The following is a 19,637-nucleotide window of genomic DNA, read 5'->3' on the forward strand; positions in this document are numbered from 1 at the left end:
CATGACTTAACAGTCCTTTAAGGACCTGAGTTGGTTTCTGATTTGGTCTTACAGGGGACGCCTTCCTGAGGGGCTCAGAAGAGTGACCATGGAGAACTGTGTTTAGGCAAAAGTTTGTAGTTGTACTTTAGCAGGGGGAAAAAGGCTTTGTGCAAAGAATCTAGCATGAAAGGGCTTTTTTTTCTTTTCTTTTTTTTTTCTCCCAGATAACAGACAGTACGCTAATCCAGCTTTCCATACACTGTCCACGGCTTCAGGTTCTGGTGAGTATTATAAGTGAGACTTTCAGCATTTTCTTTCTATAAACAAAAGGATTTCAAATGCTGCCCATGGGGATTTGTCTCTTTGACTTCATAGATGTGTTGTGAAGGCCTGGAAAAATTCAGCTAGAAACTTGACCCTGAAGAACCTATTGTCCCTCCCCTACTGCTAGCATTAATCATATGCCAGGCACCCATAGCTGCCTGAAAATGAATTATAGGACGATGGATTCTCCTGACACCAGTCTCTACCTCTCCTAAGCGAGCTTAGCAGAATCTGTCTACAAACCAGACTGTCAGTCCATCTATTAGAGAGGAGGCTGCAGTCCTTTTCGCCTGTAGTCTAGACCTGAGAATCTGTGACCTGGAGAGGCTACTGATTGTGGAAAGCAGTTTTCCTCTTGGTCTGAATTTCTGGGAATTTAGTCTATCTCCCTTTCTGTGTCCCTGTGTACTGCTTCAAGCCAGCAGGGGTGCTGGCTTCTATCTGGTGATGGCAGAGGCTGCTAACTACCTCTGTTTGGATGCAGAGCTTATCCCACTGTGAACTGATCACGGACGATGGGATTCGTCACTTGGGAAACGGTGCCTGCGCACACGACCGCTTGGAGGTGATCGAGCTGGACAACTGCCCTTTGATCACAGATGCCTCCCTGGAGCACCTGAAAAGCTGCCACAGCTTGGAGAGGATAGAACTGTACGACTGTCAGCAAATCACACGAGCAGGAATCAAGAGACTCAGGGTAAAAAAAAAAAAACAAATCATCAAGGCTGTGACTTGAACACTATCTGGTGGGGAAGCAGGAGGGCTGAGTTACAGATTTCTCATAATCAGGCATTCAAATGTGTTGCCAGAACAGTCATCTATAAAATTAATAGCCTCCTTCACTCAAGAGAAGATTGGATGGGGCTGAGCGCTAGCTGGTAGGGAAGAAATAAAATTGCTGTGCCACCACATAGAAACAGAAAGGAATACGGGAGACCCAGCGTGCAAGTGCTCACTTTATGTGCAGTTATACTTGATGGTGTTCTTTCAAACGTGGGATCAAGAATTAGTGCCACAGCAAATGTGTAGAATGGCATCTCCTCTTGACTACTTTATAAGCTTAGCATAGATTATGGAGTGCTTTATACTGATAACTTCCTGTTATATATATGTGTGTGTGTGCATTTGTATATATACATAATGTGTGCATATATATATATAAAAACTCAGGCTAATCCTGTAATACAGTCAGTCTGGTGTAGGGGAGGCTATATGGTCTTGTGGATGGGATTCAGAGCCAGAGCAGCTTTGTCACTAGCTCCTGGATCATCTAAGACACCCTGTGTCCCAAGCGATTCCTTCCTGTGTCTCGGTTTCTCCATCTGTAAAACAAGGGTAACAATACCATTTTATCTGCAAAGGGCACACAAATCCGTACAGTACACAGGTAAACCAGGCCCATCTCGACCTCTCTTTATTTGACTATTGCACTGCCACTATTGTTGTTACTTTACACATTGTGTTTGTCTTTTCAGACCCATTTACCCAATATTAAAGTCCATGCCTACTTCGCTCCTGTGACTCCACCTCCTTCGGTTGGGGGCAGCAGACAACGCTTCTGCAGATGTTGCATCATCCTATGACACTGGAAGTGGTCATCCTTGCAAACTGAGTATTTAATTACACTTGTAGAATTACGGTGGACACCAGTATCTTCAAGGAAAGCGATACCAGTGTCATTTGCAAGGGCCAGTGAAAGGGCCTGTGGTGCCAGGCCCTGTAGCCACCCATACACGTACATATACACACCCCACCTGTTCCAGCAAACTGATGAACTCTGTGATATGGGAGCTGGAGCTGTGTTGGCTTCTTCTGTAGGTGGATTGGTATAATTCTGAACCATTCCTGCTGGGCATGCTCAGATGAAATCATTGCGGTGAGGAGGGGAGGGTTTTGCAAACCCAAAATGACTGTTGCTGCTGTTAAAGTTGGAATAGTAACTGAAATCCTTTGAAATGGGGAGAGGGAGAGAAAGGAAACATGCTTTAACCCTACATCCACTGTTCAGGAAAAAAAAAAAAAACATAAACACAAGTTTTGTGTCCATTTGCAGTGAGGGAATGAAACAGCAGCCATTGTGAGACATGATTTACTTGTGCTTCTCTACTTCCCATTCCCTGCTGACCACCCTGAGCATGCTCACGTTGAAGGTTCATCTGTTTCTTCTGTGTTTTGTAGCATTCGGCTCAGAGGCTTCCTAGATTGTTGTGATATAGCTTGAAATCTGTAATGTCAGGCTCGTTTTTTTTACCCTCCCCACATCCTGTTTTTTTTTTTTTAACAGATTTCTAATTCAGTAATTTTTTGAGATTTACCAAACAAGTTATGAATCAATAATTAAAAAAAAAAAGATACTCTTTACCGTTAGAAGCCTGAGCCTGAGATGACCTTTTAGGAAGATCTTAAACAGAAAATGAGCTGAACTACAGGCTAGGCTCTCATAGGCTTCTTGGCCTGTTTTTTACCAGTGGTTGGGTCTCTGAATTTGTTTTGCATTTCAGGTTTTACCCCAGTGATGAGAATATAACTCTTGATATAGGGGGCAAATTATAGTCTCTATTCCAGTGACTGTAAGTTCCCTACTCTTTCTGCCTTTCCCTCCCACCTTTCCTCCTACCCCCAAAGGAACAGCAAAGTAGAATCTTTTTTGCTTATTGCCCTGGTCAATGAAGCAGAAGGAACAGCGGGCCTGAAAATGTCCTCGATTACTGTCCCCTTCTCACAGTGAGGTGTGAGCGCTGGGTGATTTTGCTGACTTTTGCATCTTCCACAGGTAAGTGTCTTGCCCGGGAGAAGGAACCGTCTGAATGAAATGGGGGGGTTACTGTGTGCCCGTACCTCCCAGCTGCCGGGGTGTGTGTTCATAGAAGCTGCTTTTGAGGCATTTCAGGCAAGATTAATCCAGGTGCTTCAAAGGAGTATAGACAGCCCGAGCCAGCTCCGTGAATGCCTGATTCCTTGACGCTGGCAGTTCCAGCTGCCCGCTATGAAACATGTGAACAGATGGGCAGACGCCAAGGGTTTAATGGGGCAGAACTTGGTCAAACTGTAACAGGTTTGTGGAAGACGAGCTGATGTGTAAGTAATTGCGCTCTTCCTGCTGTCTGCACCCTGGGATAGAAGGGGGAGCTCATGTTTACGGAGATTCCCATCTGATTGAGACAAAGAGGAGCAGGTCTGTTTAATCAGCTGCCAGCAGCCAAGGAAGTGGTACTTCACCTTTATGCTGAATAATCAAAAGATGGGTAGGAGCTGGCTGAAGCGCTAGGAACGGCCGTTTTAGCGTTCTGAGGGCTTTTTTCCTGCTGTGGGTTTGCTTTGAGGACCGTGTGTTACTTCCCATCCTCTTAGCACCGTCTGAGCTATTCAGGCAGTCAGAAGGGCCGTTTAGTACCACAGGAGCTGTATCGCCTTCATCTACAACTTAATTTCCCCACCCCATCAATATGTGCTTAACAAAGTCTTGCAGATGCGCAGTCTGCTGGGAAGAAATCCAGTATGCTGTGTTTAAAAGGATACTGTCAATTCTTTTCCTATAGATTGCTTTTAATCCAGTATATTTATTCAAATCCTCTTTAGCGCTGTGGTTTCTCTCTGCTCAACGAGCCTGTTCTTATACTTCATTTGCAGAACTCCTTTCTCCGATTTTCAGGGTGGCAGAAGATAATGGAGCTTCCCATGGTAACAGACTGACTATCTGAATGGGCGGGTGCGCCTCGGGCAGAACCCGGCAATCACAGTATTTGCACAACTCTGGGAAAAACACTTTGGTTAGTTTATATTGTGGCAGGGGAGAGCTGAAATTGGTTTGTAAGCCAGGGTGTAGTTGACTGACTGATCTCTTTGTAACAGAGCAGTTTTCAAAGGAAAACTCAAGAATACAGAACCCAAAGCATTTTTTTTTTCGCACAGGGTAACAGCATAAGGTAGCTCAAACTATTTGACAGTGTCCTTTTAAGTCAAAATATCCATCTTTAAATGGACTCTTCCTTATGTTTGTATTTATAAATACCAATAAACAACCATTTTCCAAGCCTTGTCTTACCAGAGGAATACCTTTGTAGAGCAAAAAAAAATCCTTCTGCACGTGGTAGCGTATTGGACATGGGCTGTTTGGGAATTCTGTTTTAGCTCCATATGCATTCGTCCTTGTTTCTGCTGGACTGATGACTAGCTGAGATGGAGGATTGCTAGGCACTAGGTCAAGCACTAGCCCTGTGTTTGATCTGATGGCTACAGAGGGCATCAGCCACTGAGATTCAGGGACCATCTTTTAGAGGAGCGTTTCTGTTGTGTTGTTTTGAGGGACGTGTGATGCAAAACGGTGGCTCTCCTGAACGGTTCAGTGAGGAGCAAGCCCTGTCTGAATATCAAATCAATTCAAAGACTCCCTACTTGTGCCAAATCCATCCTTTCCAGCCTCTGGACTAGACTAGTTGGACCCGGTCAGTTCAGGTCCTTGATTTGAGACCGTGAGCTGTTGTCTATATATTGGCCCTTTCCTTGCCCTCCCGTGAAAACCCATGCGCACCCCAGAATCCTGAGATGCCTCCGTGGTTGTGTCCCACAGTCTAGCGTGGAGGCTGGACCGTGTATTCCCGCTTTGAAAAGAAGTGTTTTGCTGTGACCTGGATCTGCCTTTCAACACCTTGTCCCTGGCCACATAGTACAAGCACAGCTAGAGCTGAGCGCGGCCTTGAAATGCTCGCTGGACTTTCCGAGCAGGCGGGTGGCGAGAAGAAGGGACGTCTCTAGCAGAACAGCCTGAGACCTTCTGGCCGAGTGCTGTTGCGATCCTGCAGGGAGGTGCTGTGAGGCAATCTAACGCAACCAAAAATGAGGCTTTTGTTTTTCTTTTGAGACGCGCAGCAGCACTTTTGATCGTGGTTCTGCCTGCTCCCGAAGAGGATGAGGATGTGGCAAGTGTAACATGCTGTCACAACGGTTATTTAAAACAAAAACTTTAACAAATTCCTATTTTCTAAACATCATTGTAATTTCCTTTTTTTATTTTACTCTGAATGTGTTGTTCATGGCTGGCCCATGGTGTCATGGTTTTTTGGGGGGTATTTTTTTGTTTTGGGGGGGTTTTTTTGTTTGTTTGACGGGGCGGATGGGAGATCAGTATGACAAGGTTCTTTGCTGCAGTGTCCCACTGGAAGCGTGCGCCCTGGAAATGAGGTTTAAAATGCCTTGTCCCCTTCTGATGAAGGATCGTGTGCGGTTTCTTTTTGTGTGTGTTTGTTTTTCTGGCATCCAAGAAAGCTGACCAAGATTTCTCTTCCCTTCTCTCTCCACGCTGACAACTTGGCCGAGGTAGCCAGCGAAAACCGGAGGTGCGGAGGGTCCCTGTGCCGCACCGCGGCCCTGGCTCCAGAGGGTCGTGGGGGGCCAAAACAAAAAAAGAGGGGAAAAAAGCAGCTTTTGCTCAAAGCTTCAGTCCACGCCCCAGAGACGCGTGCCTTGCCTCCTCGGCCCCCCGTCTCCCGCTGCCTTCGCGCCTCCGAGGGCGCCGTTCCCGGGCAGCTGCCGGCCCGGCTGCCCGCTCCTGCCCGGGCGCCCTTACGGAGGAGCCGTCTCAGCACGGGACCCGTCACCGGCGACACCCGCTCTGCACCGCGCTCCCCCCCGCGTGCTCCAGCCGCCGGCACGCGGAGCCGCCGGTGCCGGCGGCCGGCTGGCTTGGTTTCCGTGAAGTTCGGGGTGTTCGGTGTGACGTGCTCCTTGCTGAGACGACCTCCGCAAGGCGTTTGCCGCGTCGCGGGGCTGGTGCTCTGCCCTTGGGAGCGATCCTCAAACGCCCGCCTCGTCCCCGAGGCGGGTTGTGCTGCGGCTAAGCCTTTCACCTTCCCGCATCCCGAAAACATCTGGACTCACTGTGGTTTTCCCTGCTGGCTGGAGGCCACTAATTTTCACCGATTTCTGTTAAAATTAATTTTCCTCCCCTTTTCTATGCAAACTGTTTAAGTGTTGAATGTTCCTGTGCTCCAGCTCGTCTCCTGTAGGTGCATCCAGCACAAGTATCTGCCGCTCTGGGTTGCGGTGTTCCCGCTGGCTTGCGGTCGTGGGTGCTGGATGAGGGGCAGGGCTGGGTCTGTTAAGTGTTTTTTTAATGTGTTTTTAAACTCTGGTGGCCTCATCGTGTCCATTTAGACTGATGTGTTGGACATACAAGTGGGAACCTTGTCATACGCTCCCTCGAGTATATATATTATAGAGAGATCTGTAAAATATTATTTTAATGATATTGTAATCTGTGCTTTCCTTGACACTGTGTGGATATAATAATGCCATTAACTAAAAGTAAATATATATATATATATATATCTGTAGCTCAGTTGTCTTTTGTGTGGTGCATGGTACACAAACTGCAGGCAGTTTCTGGGTTTCTGCATTCGCTGGCTCCTCTCCATCTCCGTCCTCCCCCTCTGGGAAACCTGCCGCCGTCTCGCTTAGCCCAAAGCCCGGCCTTTGCTCCGGCAGCCCTTTCCGGCGGTGTCCCCGAGCTCCCGGGCGTCACACCAGAGCCGGCCCTCGGTGCCAGCAGCGGGCGCAGCCCCAGGGGCGCTGGCTCGTGCTCGGAGGAAGGACTCGGGGTTATAAATAAACATTTCCTTGAGCCAAAACGCAGAAACAAGTGGTTTTTGCCAGCGGGGGCTGTCCCAGGCTCTGCGCCGGGGCCCTGCCTGCTCCCCTCCTGCTCCGCCGGGCTCCCGGCTGGCTCGGGGCTGCCGTGGCCTCCGGGCTGTGCCGGTGTCATCTCCCGGCCCGGCCGGCCCCAGCCCCAGGATGCCGAGCTGGAAATCCCGCAGAAGGGGCAGGGACAAGGCCAGGCTCAGGGCTGGCTTGTTCCGTCCTTTAATACGAAACGGGAAGGAGACAAGGTGACGGATGCAGGGATGCAGCCAGTGTCGATGGAGGGGGCCGTGGAGAGTCGGCGCCTGTTGGACGGGCTCTCGGGGAAGGGATGCGCCGGGCTGGGACCCTCTCCGGCCCGGTGCCCTTTGCTCCCCTGCGGTGGGGGAATCTCCCTTCCCCGCGCGGTGGCGGCTCCTGCTCCTCCCGGCGCGGGCTGGGATGCGGCTGGCGCTATCGCAGCACCAGGCGATACCCGTCCGGGGCTTGCGCTGCGGGGAGGCGATGCTCAGCCTGGGGGCAGCCCGTCCCCGAAAGCTTCCCGTCGCCTCCCCGCGCCGCGGCCTCCCTCTCCGCAGCCGCCGGCGCTACCTTTGCTGACGGCCACCACGAAGCACGTCTCCTCCGGCAGGTTCCTGATCATCTGCAGGGAAACGGGATGAGCGGGGCCGGGAGGGGGCCCGGCTCTGCCGCAGGATGCTCGGATGCGGGGCGGCCGGTCCTTACCGCGTCGCTGACGAGGACGTGGATGCCCGAGGGGCCCTGGCGGGACACGCGCTGGATCTGGCCCGGGGGCAGCCCCAGCAGCTCGGCCAGCTTGGCGCTGAGCTCCGCCGCGCTGAGCTCCTCCAGGTGCAGCTCCTGGTACAGCCCTGCGCGGGGACGGGGATGGGGACGACGCTGAGCCCCGGCGCTGCCCCGCGGCTCGGCTCAGCCCGGCCCTGCGCTCGCCCTACCTGGACACGTGTCCGCCGGCCCCTCGGCCCCGCTGCCGGCGGGCTCCCGGCACACGTAGAGGGTCAGCCGGGGGCGCAGGCCCCTGCGGAGGCAGAGAGAGGGCTGGGGAGGGGGGGGCAGGATCCGGCCGGGCCCCGCGGGACACGGAGGCAGCGACCCGCGGAGCAGGGACGAAGCCCGGCCGGTGCCGGTGCCGGAGCAGCCGGTTCCCGCGTTGCCTTCCCACGCTCGCCCCACCTGGCCGCCAGCGCGTTGGAGAGGCGGATGCCGTCGGGCGCCCCGCAGATCTGGATCAGGTCGCGGCGGCTCAGCTGCAGCAGGTCGGCGCCTGGGGAGGCCGGGGAGGCTCAGGGCACGGCCGGGCCCCGCTCGGCCCCGCGCGGCCCCGCTCCTCACCTGTGAAGCTGGCGAAGGCGCGGGCGTAGGCGGAGAAGCGGCGCTTGTGCAGCCACTGCTGCGTCTCCAGCGGGGAGGCGCAGGGACTCAGCGCCTGCAGGGCGGCGGGAGCTGGCAGCGTGTCCCGAGTTGGCCAGTTCTCAGCCCCCACCAGCCCGCCGGGCTGCCGACCCCGGTGGGACGCTGCAGCTGCCCCCTCCGCACCCTGCCCGCGCTGAGCAGGATGGAGCTGCCTGCAGCTCCGGGGCGGCAGCGAGCGGCTCCCGCACCGGCGGCGGATGCCAGCCCGGACCCCGGAATCAGCGTCCAGGGGGACGGGGGCGAAGGAGGGCGAGGGGGTGCGCGGGGGGGCCTCACCTCGCCGGGGCTCTCGGGGGGGCTCTCGGCGGTGCAGGTGGGCGACACGCACACCCTGCAGGGAGAGGGGCCGGTGCTGAGCGGGGGGGACGGACACGGCGGGGGCGCGGGGGGGGGTCCGGCCCGCTTACCTCTCGGGGGGGGGCAGCTTGAAGGCGTGCGGAGATGGCAGCCCCGGGGGGCTGCCGGGGGGGGGCAGCGCTTCCGGCCACGGGGCGCACTGAGGACGGAGGGGAAGGGGGTCGGGGGGGTCCCTGGGCTGGGACACCCCCCCCCTCTCCCCCCGGACCCCGCGCCGGGGCAGCGCTCACCTCCGCCAGCACGGTGCTCTCGTAGGCCGGCTGGTATTTCTCCCGCTCCAGCATCGGCTGCTTCTCCACCTTCTCCCGGTCCGTCTTCTGCTTCCTGTCCGCTCCCTTGGGCTGCGCGAGGGGCCCTGAGCTGCCGCCCCGGCCCCCCTCCAGCCGGGCGCCGTGACCCCCGGCTGCAGGACCCCCAGGGTGCCTGATCCCTGGGATGCCCAATCCCCGGGATGCCTGCACCCCAAGCCACCTGGACCCTGGGGTGCCCAGACCCGGAGGCACCCAGATCCCGGGATGCCCAGACCCCTGAGTCACCCAGACCCAGGGATGCCCAAACCCCGAGGCACCTGGACCCTGGGGTGTCCAGACCCCCGGGATGGCCAGACCCCAAGGCACCTGCAGCCCGAGGCACCTGGACCCGGGATGCTCCGGCCCCCCAGGGTGCCCGGACCCCCGGCCGCACCTTGAACACCTTGACGAGGCAGCTGGCGGAGTGCAGATGCTCCGGGGGGTCGCCCTTGCCCCCGGCCCCGAAGGTGTCAATCTGGATGCGGAAGGGGACGCCTTTCTCGCCCCCGTTCTTCCGCAGCGTGAACTCGGTGCTGATGCAGTGCACCTGGCCGGGGACAGCGGCGTTGGGGAGGGGGCGGCTGCCGGCGCCTCTCCCCGGGGGCCCCCGCGCGCCCACCGGCTCCCACCTGCACGAAGACGGACGTCCGCCTGGCAGGGTCCCACAGGAACTCCACCGTGTTGAGCAGCGTGGGGTGGATCTGGGGCTCGAGGATGCCGACGGAGAGCGGGATGTCTGGGGGCAGCGGCGGGGCTGGCGGTGAGCAGCCCCCCCGCCCCCCAGCGCCACCCCAGCGCGCGGCGGGCGACGTCCCCCCGCGGGGACACTCACCGATGTCCAGGATGCGGTCGCCCGGCCGGCTCCACCGCCAGCCCTCCAGCTGCTGCTGCTCCGTGTACTGCAGCCGGCGGTCGTGGAACACCACCCGCACCACGCTCTGCGGCGACAGCACCGGGCCCTGGGCCCCGAGACCCCCGCCACGGCCACCGGGCCACCACGGCTACCGGCCCCGAGCCCCACGGCCACCAGCCCCCTTGCACCAGGGCTTTGCATAATCCCTCTTACACCAGGGCTTTGCACATCCCCCTTGCACCGGGGCTTTGCGCCAGGACTTTGCACCATCCCCCCTGCACCAGGATTTTGCACAAGCCCCTTGCACAAGGGCTTTGCACGACCCCCTTGCATCAGGACTTTGCACAAGCCCCTTGCACAAGCCCCTTGCACCAGGACTTTGCACCATCCCCCTGGCCCCAGGGCTCTGCCGCCCGCCCCGTCCCGGCTCACCTTGAGCAGCCGGCGGCCCTCTCCGGGCTCGCTCCGGGGGGTGCCCAGCATGCGGATCTCGTAGGATTGCCCTGCGGGGAGGCGAGCGCGGGGCGCTGAGCGGGGGCCGGCGCCCGGGGGGGGGGGGTGCGGGGCGCGGGGGCCACCCGCTCACCCTGGTTGAGGTAGGTGAGGGTCTCCTCGTGCTGCTTGACGGCGGGCGAGGTGGCGGCGGCCAGCACGTACTGGAAGGCCGGGCAGTGCGGCTCCGAGGTGGAGATGCCGTTGGGCTCCTCCTGCTTGAGCAGCGGCAGCGGCTCCCTGCGGGCAGCACCCCCGGGCCTCAGTTTCCCCGGGGGGGGGGCACCAGGCTGGGGGTCCCGGCGTGCTGGGGAAACTGAGGCACCGGGGGGGGGGGGCGGGTACCTGAGCAGCCCGGGGCCGGGGCAGGGGTGCAGCTCCCCGGGGCCGGGCCAGTAGTGCTCGGGCTGCCCGTGCCAGAAGAGCATGGTGGGGGGGCGTTGGGGGGGGGGGCCTGGGGCCGCCGGGGGCCCCCGCTCGCCGCCCGGCCACCTTTATGTGCTGGCTGCGGGGCGGGCCGTGCACGGCGCTGCACACGCACCCGCCGGGGCTGGCCGGCACGAGCTGCCCAGTTTGGCCCAGTTGGACCAGTTCCACTGCCTGGGAGGGGGGTGCGACCAGGCGGGGGCAGTTTACAGCAAACAGGAGCCTGTTGTGCAAACAGGCGCTGGGGGACGGGACGGGGCCGCACGGGTGTAACGGGGTCCAGCCCCCCCCCCCCCCGGCCCGATCCGTGGGTGTTTTCCCACCCCCGTAGGGCACCGCAGGGGCTGCGCCCCCCCCCCCCATGGGTGCTGGGTTGGGGGGGGGGCGCCTCTGGTTTCGGGGAGGGGGATAGGCAGCTGCATGTGCATCCCCCCCCTCCAGGCAATGGGGGACAGCCCCCCCCCCCCCCCATGGGCACTGCAGGGCCGTCACTGGTGCAGTGAGTGCGTGAGGGCTCAGCGCCACAAGTCCGTGCACACGGGTGCATGTAGCTGTCGTGCACACAGAGCGATAGGTGCATGCACACACGCTGTGCGCCGTGTCCCCCCCCACCCCACCCCGTGCGTCCCCCCCCCCCCCCGGTGCCCCCCCGTCCCCCCCCCGTCCCCACGGTGGTCCCCTCTCCTTTGTGATACCGGGGCCCTTGCTGCAGGCGGCAGCAGACGGGGCCGGGGCTCAGCAGTGAGTGCGGGGGGGGGGGCAGCCGTGGCTCGGAGGCACCCCGGGCTCGGACCCCGCGCTGGTGGGGGGGGGGGGGGCTCTGTGGGCACCGCCGCAGGGGCTCGGCCCTGCCTCGGTTTCCCCGAGAGCCCTGGAAGCGGCCAGGAGCAGTCACGGCACGCAGGCAGGCCCAACTCGCTTCCCCTCACCTGTGTAACGAGCTGGGAGGGTCTCAGCCTCGTTGCCTGCGGGTGGGGCCGCAGCTTAGAAAAGCCCCCAGGGTGGCTGGGGGGGCACCCAAAAAGCTCATCTCCCACCTCCTGCAGCATTGACATCCCCAGAGCTGTGCCCGGAGCAGCGAGGACAGCGCTGCTGACATGGATTTGGTGAGGAGTCGCTCGGAGAGGATTTTGGGGGGGGGGGGGGGGCTGGCTGCTGTGGACCCCTGCACGTCCCATCCCGGACCCTTGCAGGTCCTGGAGGACATCGAGGATGAGAAGCTGGCGGCAGTGGCCCAGGCGGGAAGTGGGCCGATGTGCAGCGGCTGCGCCGGGGGGGGAGCCAGGGGTGCTGGCAGCCCCCGCTGCCCCGGGACCCCCCCGGCACCCTGCCCCGCGGGGGGCTGCCGGAGCAGCAGGGCGCCCCCAAAGCCACCCCCCCCCCCCCCCCAGCCGAGCCGGCCCCGGCGCCCCGGCCAGCATCACGCGAGGGGCCGGCGGAGATGGAGCTGGAGCCGGAGGCAGCGGGAGGGACGGGGGAGCCGGGCGCCGCGCCGAGCCCCGGCTGCTCCCCGCTGTCGTGCGAGGAGCACGTGGAGCTGGTGCTGGCCACCAGCCCCTGCTGCGACGCCGAGGGGATCGGGAGCGGGGAGCGGGATGAGGCCCCGTGGGAGCAGAGCCCGGAGCCCGCCGAGGAGGCGGCCGGCGAGCCCACGGGCGTCTGGAGGAGGAAGGCGGCAGCCCGGGACGGCACGGCAGCGCAGCACGACCCGCCGCTCTGGCCGGAGTCCCCGGGCGCCGGTGCCGCGCTGCAGCTCGGCCAGTTCTTCACCAGCCCGCAGCCCGGCGAGCGGCGGCAGCTGGAGGAGGAGGAGGTGCTGCGGCAGCCCCTCTTCGCCTGGGCCAAGAAGCTCTTCGAGTCCTGGCTCCGCTCTCCCGACAGCACCGAGGCGCCTGCTCCGGTGCACAAGGTAGGAAACTCCTCCCGGGACTGCTGCGACTCCAGCGTATCCCGGAGCGGGTTTCCCGACGGGCATCGGGGAGGGCACGTTGGCCACGTCGAGCAGCCCTGGTTTAAATGCATCAAGTCACCCCTGGACTCGGCCATGCGGCTCCGGGGCGCGAGCACCTCGTGCTCTTGCCTGTTCAATGGAGGTGGTGGCCCTATGGCCAGGTCTAGATGAGGTTTCCACCATCAGCCACCTCCCCACCCGCTCCGTGGTGACGTGCCAGAGTGCCAAGGGGACCGGCTCGGCTCTTTCTCCCGGCATTTAGGACGTGCTCAAGGAGTTTGTCATAACAGCCCTCCACAACGCATCGGTGACCCCCGTGCCAACATGGGCGCCCAGCACACCGGAGCACCCACACCCTGCCCAGCCGGACCTGCCGCCCTCCTTCCTCCAGTGGATGATCCAGAAGCTCGGGCTGAAGATGCCGGGCAGGAGGGAAGCACCGAAGCCCTGAAGCGGCTGCTGAGGAGCCGCCGCTGCCACCACCCGTCCGGGTAGGGCAGAGTAAACTGCTCGCTATGAAACCTGACCAACAGGCGCTGCCAGAACAGGGCTCGGTACATCCTGCGCCCGCCATGGCCTTCCCCTCCGCACCCCGAGATGCGCGGCAGGTGCTACTTGTCTCCATTTCATTCCTACCCCATTTTCTCTTTGCCATCCACCCCGGGGGTTACAGCTCGCCCTCGCGCCTGCCGCCTGGACTGGCGCAGGATGTGTGTCCAAAATGCTGGGGAGGGGGCAGTTCTTCCCCAGCCAGGCAGCCCAGTCCCTAACAGCAGGCTCCACCCAGAGCTCCAAAAACCCTGGAGAGAGACCAAGATGAGGTGGGAGTAGGTTTGGATATGGTCTTTTATTTAATATCCTTGGATGGAAAACACTATGTACACAAGACTGCCAGCATTTATTTCTTGGTCTCCTCCTCCTTGGAGAGGGTCTTGATGATCTCCTCTTTCTTGGCTTGCAGACGTTCTTCACGGCGCTTACGAGCCTCCTTGGTCTTGGATCTGCGAGCTTCAGCCTGGTCACTGCAAGAAGTTAAGAGTTCATGAACACATAGGGATTATTTCAAGCCGCCCAGATAAAGCCTTTAATGCTGGCCTAGGTCTCTTTTCACTCTACAGGGCCCTGCTCTGCCAGACGGGCTGCTGCAGCGAGTGCAGCTTGGCACGCTTTGGTGCATGAGCTGTGGAGCATGCACAGCTCTAACTGCTGTTCCCTGCCCTGCTAGGGGCAGTGTTAACCTGGTCCTGCTTGGCCACGAGCCCCAGGGAGGATGCTGAGCTCTGCTCAGACTCTCCTGCCCCACACTGCCAGGCTCTAATTCTGGCCAAAGACAAGCTGTGATCCTTGCCCTGTCTGGGGACACCTCCCACAACAAACCTGTTTGGGGTCAAGACACGCCAGCCAAGTCAAGGCAACCTGGCAGAACCCCGCCCTTCAGCGGGCCAACGTGCTCCTTCCCCTTGAGAGTCCCCTTGCCCTCTGTGCCAGTCTCTGCCTAATGCTGGCCATCCCTAAAGGGGACGCCCTGCTCTGAGAAGCTTCAGAGTGAGCGAGACCGGATGGGGGTAGGTTTGGATGCACAGCTTCCCGAGAAGGACTTCAGTTGTCTAAATGCTCCTTCATGGCTCCGATACCCTCCTGGAGGCCAAGATTCAGATCCGTAGCTTTTTCACCATGTACAGAGCAGGACTTTGAAATCCATCCAGTCCTAGGCCTCAGCTCCTCCCCTTGTGAATCATTTACTTATATAAGCGGCTGATCAGTAGTTCTACCAGGCTGCAGCCACATGAGCAACTAACATCTGTTACACATACAGCAAAGCGCACACAGCTCTGCCAGGATTTCTCTGCTTTTGGCCAGCTCTACCCAGTTCTGTTTTGATTCTTCACCAGTGCTCCAGATAGAGCCACCAGCACCAGAAGCCACTTGAAATTACCTGCCTGCAGAACAAGTTATATTAATCTCCCGCCTTCCCCCACAACCCACTTCCACAACCTTCAGGACTGAAGCTTAACAGTGAGGCAGCACTTACGCCAAGAGCTTCTTGCGAGCTTTATCTGCCTTGAGCTTGTGGATGTGCTCCATCAGGATCCGCTTGTTCTTGAACACGTTACCCTTGACCTTCAGGTACAGGCTGTGATACCTGAAGGAGAACAGAATGGACTGTAAACAAGGTCACCCAAAGGATCAAACCACCGCGCAGCTTCTGCCCTTCTAGGTAGGCAGCGGCTCTGCACACCAGTATGCTGTCTACTGTGACAGCCTCGTCATCCCCAAGCTCTGAAGCTGCTGCACAGTCATTTGGGCTGTCTTTTCCTTCCTTGGATCCAGCAGAGGGTTTGTCTGGAGAACTGTCAGGGTTATTCTGGAGCAGTTTTCCAGTGCCATGCTTTCTGGAAAGGATTTATTTTCCCCAGCATACTCCACACCAACAAGTTGGCTGCGGAAGCTTCATGCACCAGTAAAGGTGTACCTAAGTGGACGGACGCTCTCCCCACCACATGCCTGCTCCCCAAGGCTGACAACCAGGATGGCAGGCTTACATGTGGCGGTCGATCTTCTTGGACTCCCTGTATCTGCGGAGCAGACGCCTGAGAATTCTCATTCTCCTCATCCAAGTGACCTTCTCAGGCATACGAGCATTGGCTGTACCCTTTCTCTTACCTAGAGAGACAGGACAGGACAAGAATGTGTCTCAAGTTTCTGCAAGTTCAACAAAACCCCTTCACTCCAGCCTTTAATCCTTCTTTTTACTCCAAGAAAAAAAACATTAATGTACCAACTGCATTTTTAGGCCTTGCCACCAGACCTTTGGAGATCTTTGCTCAAGACAAGCTTGAAGGTGGACCAAATACCATGGGAAAACAGAAGTTTACTCTAGTTTTCAGAGGGAAGACAGCACTTACCGATGCCCATGTGCCTGCCCTTTCGGCGGGCCAAGGTGTTCTTCCTGCATCGGGCACGAGAGTGGACAGTCACAGGTTTGCGGATGATCAGACCATCCTTAATCAGTTTCCTGATTTGCTGACCTAAAGACAGAAACTTCACATTCAAGATATTGTGTAACAAAAACAAAGAGATGTTAGGCAAAGAGAGACCCCAATTTAGCTTGTATGAAAAAGATCCAGCATAAAGGACAAGGCAGACCACCTCCCCAAGGCCCCCTCATACAACTTAAGTTGCTCATTTCCCCTTTCTCCCTCATTAGTTATCTTTAGCAGCTACCACATACCAAAGTCACTACCAAGAACTCCCCAGGCACGTTTTTGTGAATGCACTAGAAATTTTATAAACTCTGCTGTTGCGCTCATGTCCCCTTGGAAAGCAAAGAAGCACCCAGCAGTTGTTCAAGTGTCAGCATCTCGCTTAATCAACCACATCACTACTGAGAGAGTCCAAAAACTCTTCCATTATCCCCAACGCGCTCCTTTTGCGGGGAGGGCAACACAGGCAACACACAGCACAGCCGCCTGCCCCAAAGAGCAGCAATTACTCACGGGAGTTGGCGTTAGCAATCTCATTGGTTTCGTTAGGATCCAGCCAGACCTTCTTTTTGCCGCAGCGCAGGACGCTGGAGGCCAGCCTCTTCTGGAGCCGGAGCATACTGACGAGAACAACGTACGCGCCTTAGCGCCACGCGTGCTCCTGCGGCGAGGCGCCGCTTTTCACAGCCCCCCCCACTCCAGCCCCTGTGGAGGTGGGGAGAGCTTTTCTTCCCAAGGAAGCGCAATCTGACAGGAGCTGGCTGCAGGCAGCACTGCTGGAGCTGGGGGGGAGGGGGGGGGAGGAGGCAGCAGCAGCAGCCAAGGGACGGCGCTGCGCAGCGAGCCCCCCTCAGCGCGGGCCCCAACGGCCATTTTACCCCCCTTCCCCCCCCCGCACCGCGCGCCCCAACCGCCATTTCGCCCCCTCCCCGGCGCGCGCCCCAACCGCCATTTTCCCCCCCCCCTCCCCCAGAGGCCCCAGGAGGCCGCGGCCGCCTCGCAGGCCGCGCCGGTGGCCTCCCCCGCACGGCGGCCGAGCCCCCTCCCGCTAGCGAGGGTCACCGCGCCACCCGCCGCTCCCAGAGCGGCCCCCGAAGCCCGGGCGGCGGCGGAGCGCTCCGCCGCTCACCTCATGGCGGCGGCGCCGGCACCCGCGCGGAGAGGAAGAGGCAGCAGGCCTGGCCGCGCCCACAGCCAGCGCGACGGGCACGCGGCACGTACCACCCCGCCCCGCTCCCCCCCTCCGTCCCCGCAACCGTGGGGCGGCCCAAAGCGGGGCGAAAGAAGGGCCACGGCCCGGTCCCGGGTGGGGGAGAGGCGGGAGGGGTCCGAGCCCACTCGGGCTTGGGGGAAGAGGTGTGTTTTGTGCCACGTCCCCCCCCGCCCTCCCCCACGGCGTGGTACAGTCCGGGCCACGCCGCGCCTGCGCAGTGCCGGGGTGCGGGGCGGGCTGCGCGCATGCGCGGTGGCCGGGAGGGTGGTCGCGGGCACCACGTGGGTGCTGCGTCCGTGGGTGCAGGGTTAAGGTTAGGGTTAGGGTTAGGGTTAGGGCTGGGACTGGGGGGCAACTGGGATAAATGGGGCCTGAGCAGAGCTGGGCCCGGGGCAGGGCCGGCCGTAGGTGCATGGGCATGTCCTGGGGCTGCCCGGGCATGTCCTGGGGCTGCCCGGGCAGGGCTCTGCGGTTGCAGGGGGCTCCCTGCTGCCCTTGGAAAAGCCCCTTTTCCTGCAGATCCATCTCTGCTGGGGTCAGTGGAGAGGCCGTTGCGATGGGTCAGGTCTCGCAGCCTTCTCGGGGAGCTGCACCTGGCCCTGCCCTCTGCAGCTACATCCTGTCTTCTCTGAAGGCCTCTTACAGCCCTCCAAGCTGAGGGAAATTGTCCCCAGCCCGGATTCAACCATGGTTTTAGACTGGGCACCCTTTTCACCACCTCCACCCTGCCCGGGAAGTTACAGGCTAGGAAGAATTTAATGCCAGTTTTTCATATTGCTATTTGTAGAAAGAAAATGGGATCTCCGTTTCGCCAGCATTCATCTGCTGTGGTTCCTTATCTTCCAGGAAGTCACCTGAAATTGTGGTGTGACTGTCCAGAGGTTAGTGGAGGGTACCGACTCCCTGGGATCTTGGATCCTGCTTCATTTCTGCATGTGAATGAAGTTCCACCTCTTTTGCAGTCATTACTTAGGTCATACTGCTGCTGAGGAAAGGGAGGAATTGCATTTTTCCTATGAAATAACCTTTTGATGTGGGTAATAACAAGGCTGCAGTGAGGGTTGGTGTTGGTGGAGAACATTTTACCTTCCCAGCATTTTATAATCAAAGCACAAGGGAGGTCTGGATGTATCACTGGCACCATTTTACATCTGGAAAACTGAGGCACAGACAGCGTGAATCACATTTCATATCTCTCTCAGCCAAACATGCCTCCACAGAAAAAGGCACTAGTAAGGCTAGAAATGGGCCCAGTGGCAAGTGTTATCCTTTATGTCAAAGAAATGACCTAGAAAAGTGCTGGAGCCTCTCCAGGAACAGATTGTTTAAGAGTTCCTGGAAAAAGGAAAAGCTTGCAAAATGTTAGTATATACATTGTAACTGGTATAAAAAAAATAGGGGTTTCTTCAATAGTCCTCTGCAATAAAGAATGTGACTGAAATTCCGCTTTAAAGCAAACTGATGCGGCAAAAATGTCACTTTCTAATAACCCAGATGTTAAATAGTGCCCAAATTCATCATTTTGCAGTGGTTCTTTTCCCTCCTCCCTTTAAACTGCTGAAGGTTACAAGTGGCTGGAAAGCGAAAGCCCCCAAAGGCTCCTTGTTAAACACCCAAGATAAGATGCTAACAGTTCATTTTGAATCTGGCGGACGTAACACAGTCAACATATGGCGTGAGAAGAGGATCCGATGGCAACAGATTTTTGGTTCATTTTGAGAGAAAAACACAGATAAACACAGGCTTTTGCTGTTTAAAAACTGAGTCATCATTTTCATAAAACAAACAGCAAAATCTGGAGGCTCTTGAGACAGGAGAGTGGATGGGTTTTAATTACTGGCCCAGGAGTGGCTCCAGGATTCTGCCTACTAGCACTTCTGGGAACCTGCCACTGCAAATCAAAGTCCCGTAACGCTCTTGGCCAGTTGCGAGGGCTGGAGGCAGGACAGTGCATATACCTTCCTACCTATATACGTGCATATGTCCCCCAGTCCTACAGAAGTAGCGCCCCATGCTCTGTGTTTTCCAGGGGACCGCAGATGAAGACACCTGTCCGACCCCAGATCCAAAGAGAGAAGGTTTCAGGCTGGATTTGCAGCAGCCCAGGTAGGGATGTTCTCCAAGGAGGTCTGAGGAGACCAACCAGTTCTTCATCCTCCCTCTCCTCTCTTTGCGTCCGACGCTGGACAGGCGCGTCCGTAGCTCCGTGTCGGCGGAGCCTCCCTGCGTTGCCACAGAGGTGGCCACGCTGACTTGCCAAACGCATTAGCTCTGCGGAGGTGGGATCCACGGGGAGCCGTTGGCAGGGGCTGGCTGGGCACCCGGTCGCCCCAGGTGAGCCACCCGCCGGGGCAGCTTTGGCACCCTCCTCGGCAGCGCCTGTCTCCTACGCGCAGGCAGCAGCGGGGAGGCCCGGGGAGCAGAGTTGCTCTGGCAGCGTGAAAAGGAGAGACACCGTAATTGCGTTATGCTCCCACGCAGCTGCCTGGGGATGGTGCGTTCGCCCTCCGCCTCCTTCCCAGCTCCCTGCTGGCAGAGGCCTTCTGCTGCCTCTGCCCTGTCACCCAGCTCTGCCTCCTGGGGCACCCTCAGCACCACCCTTTGCTCCCAGCTGGATCCGCGTCTCCCCAAAACCAGCCTCCCTCTGGAGGCTTGAGCTCCCGAATCAGCGTGGCCCCGGACAAGGCGGGCAAAG

At 58.6% G+C, this 19,637-nt stretch overlaps 2 protein-coding genes and 1 pseudogene across 6 annotated transcripts in view; 1 reads left to right on the plus strand and 2 right to left on the minus strand.

Moving 5' to 3' along the window:
- The window catches only part of FBXL20 (F-box and leucine rich repeat protein 20), a 42,997-nt gene extending 38,658 nt beyond the window's left edge, over nucleotides 1-4,339 (plus strand). For 4 of the 5 annotated variants that reach the window (XM_067312154.1, XM_067312153.1, XM_067312157.1 and 1 more), the window contains 3 exons: nucleotides 207-263; nucleotides 791-1,003; nucleotides 1,782-4,339. In XM_067312154.1, the coding sequence (XP_067168255.1) occupies nucleotides 207-263; nucleotides 791-1,003; nucleotides 1,782-1,889 (378 nt within the window). In that variant the 3' untranslated portion in view covers nucleotides 1,890-4,339. The remainder of the gene's footprint in view (nucleotides 1-206; nucleotides 264-790; nucleotides 1,004-1,781) is intronic. The other variant, XR_010886490.1, reaches the window with a different exon arrangement.
- A 732-nt stretch (nucleotides 4,340-5,071) lies between these two features.
- Nucleotides 5,072-10,106, minus strand: LOC106496735 (alpha-globin transcription factor CP2-like; annotated as a pseudogene).
- A 3,467-nt stretch (nucleotides 10,107-13,573) lies between these two features.
- Nucleotides 13,574-16,959, minus strand: RPL19 (ribosomal protein L19). Its single transcript, XM_067312122.1, has 6 exons — nucleotides 16,859-16,959; nucleotides 16,243-16,349; nucleotides 15,652-15,774; nucleotides 15,289-15,409; nucleotides 14,778-14,888; nucleotides 13,574-13,767 (listed from the first exon to the last, which is right to left on the minus strand). The coding sequence occupies exons 1-6, from the start codon at nucleotides 16,861-16,863 to the stop codon at nucleotides 13,644-13,646; spliced, it is 591 nt and encodes a 196-aa protein (XP_067168223.1). The 5' UTR covers nucleotides 16,864-16,959; the 3' UTR covers nucleotides 13,574-13,643.
- Between the last annotated feature and the right edge of the window lie 2,678 nt (nucleotides 16,960-19,637).

The sequence above is a fragment of the Apteryx mantelli genome, chromosome 28, assembly GCF_036417845.1.
Source record: "Apteryx mantelli isolate bAptMan1 chromosome 28, bAptMan1.hap1, whole genome shotgun sequence".
Classification (NCBI taxonomy): domain Eukaryota; kingdom Metazoa; phylum Chordata; class Aves; order Apterygiformes; family Apterygidae; genus Apteryx; species Apteryx mantelli.

Bases quoted from the DNA above. Each gene is read 5' to 3' on its own strand.
- RPL19 (XM_067312122.1), bottom strand. The intron at 15,410-15,651 runs GTAAGTGCTGTC...CTGTCTCTCTAG, and splicing joins GGGCAGGCACATGGGCATCG to GTAAGAGAAAGGGTACAGCC. The intron at 13,768-14,777 runs GTAAGTGCTGCC...AACTTCTTGCAG, and splicing joins GCTCGCAAGAAGCTCTTGGC to TGACCAGGCTGAAGCTCGCA.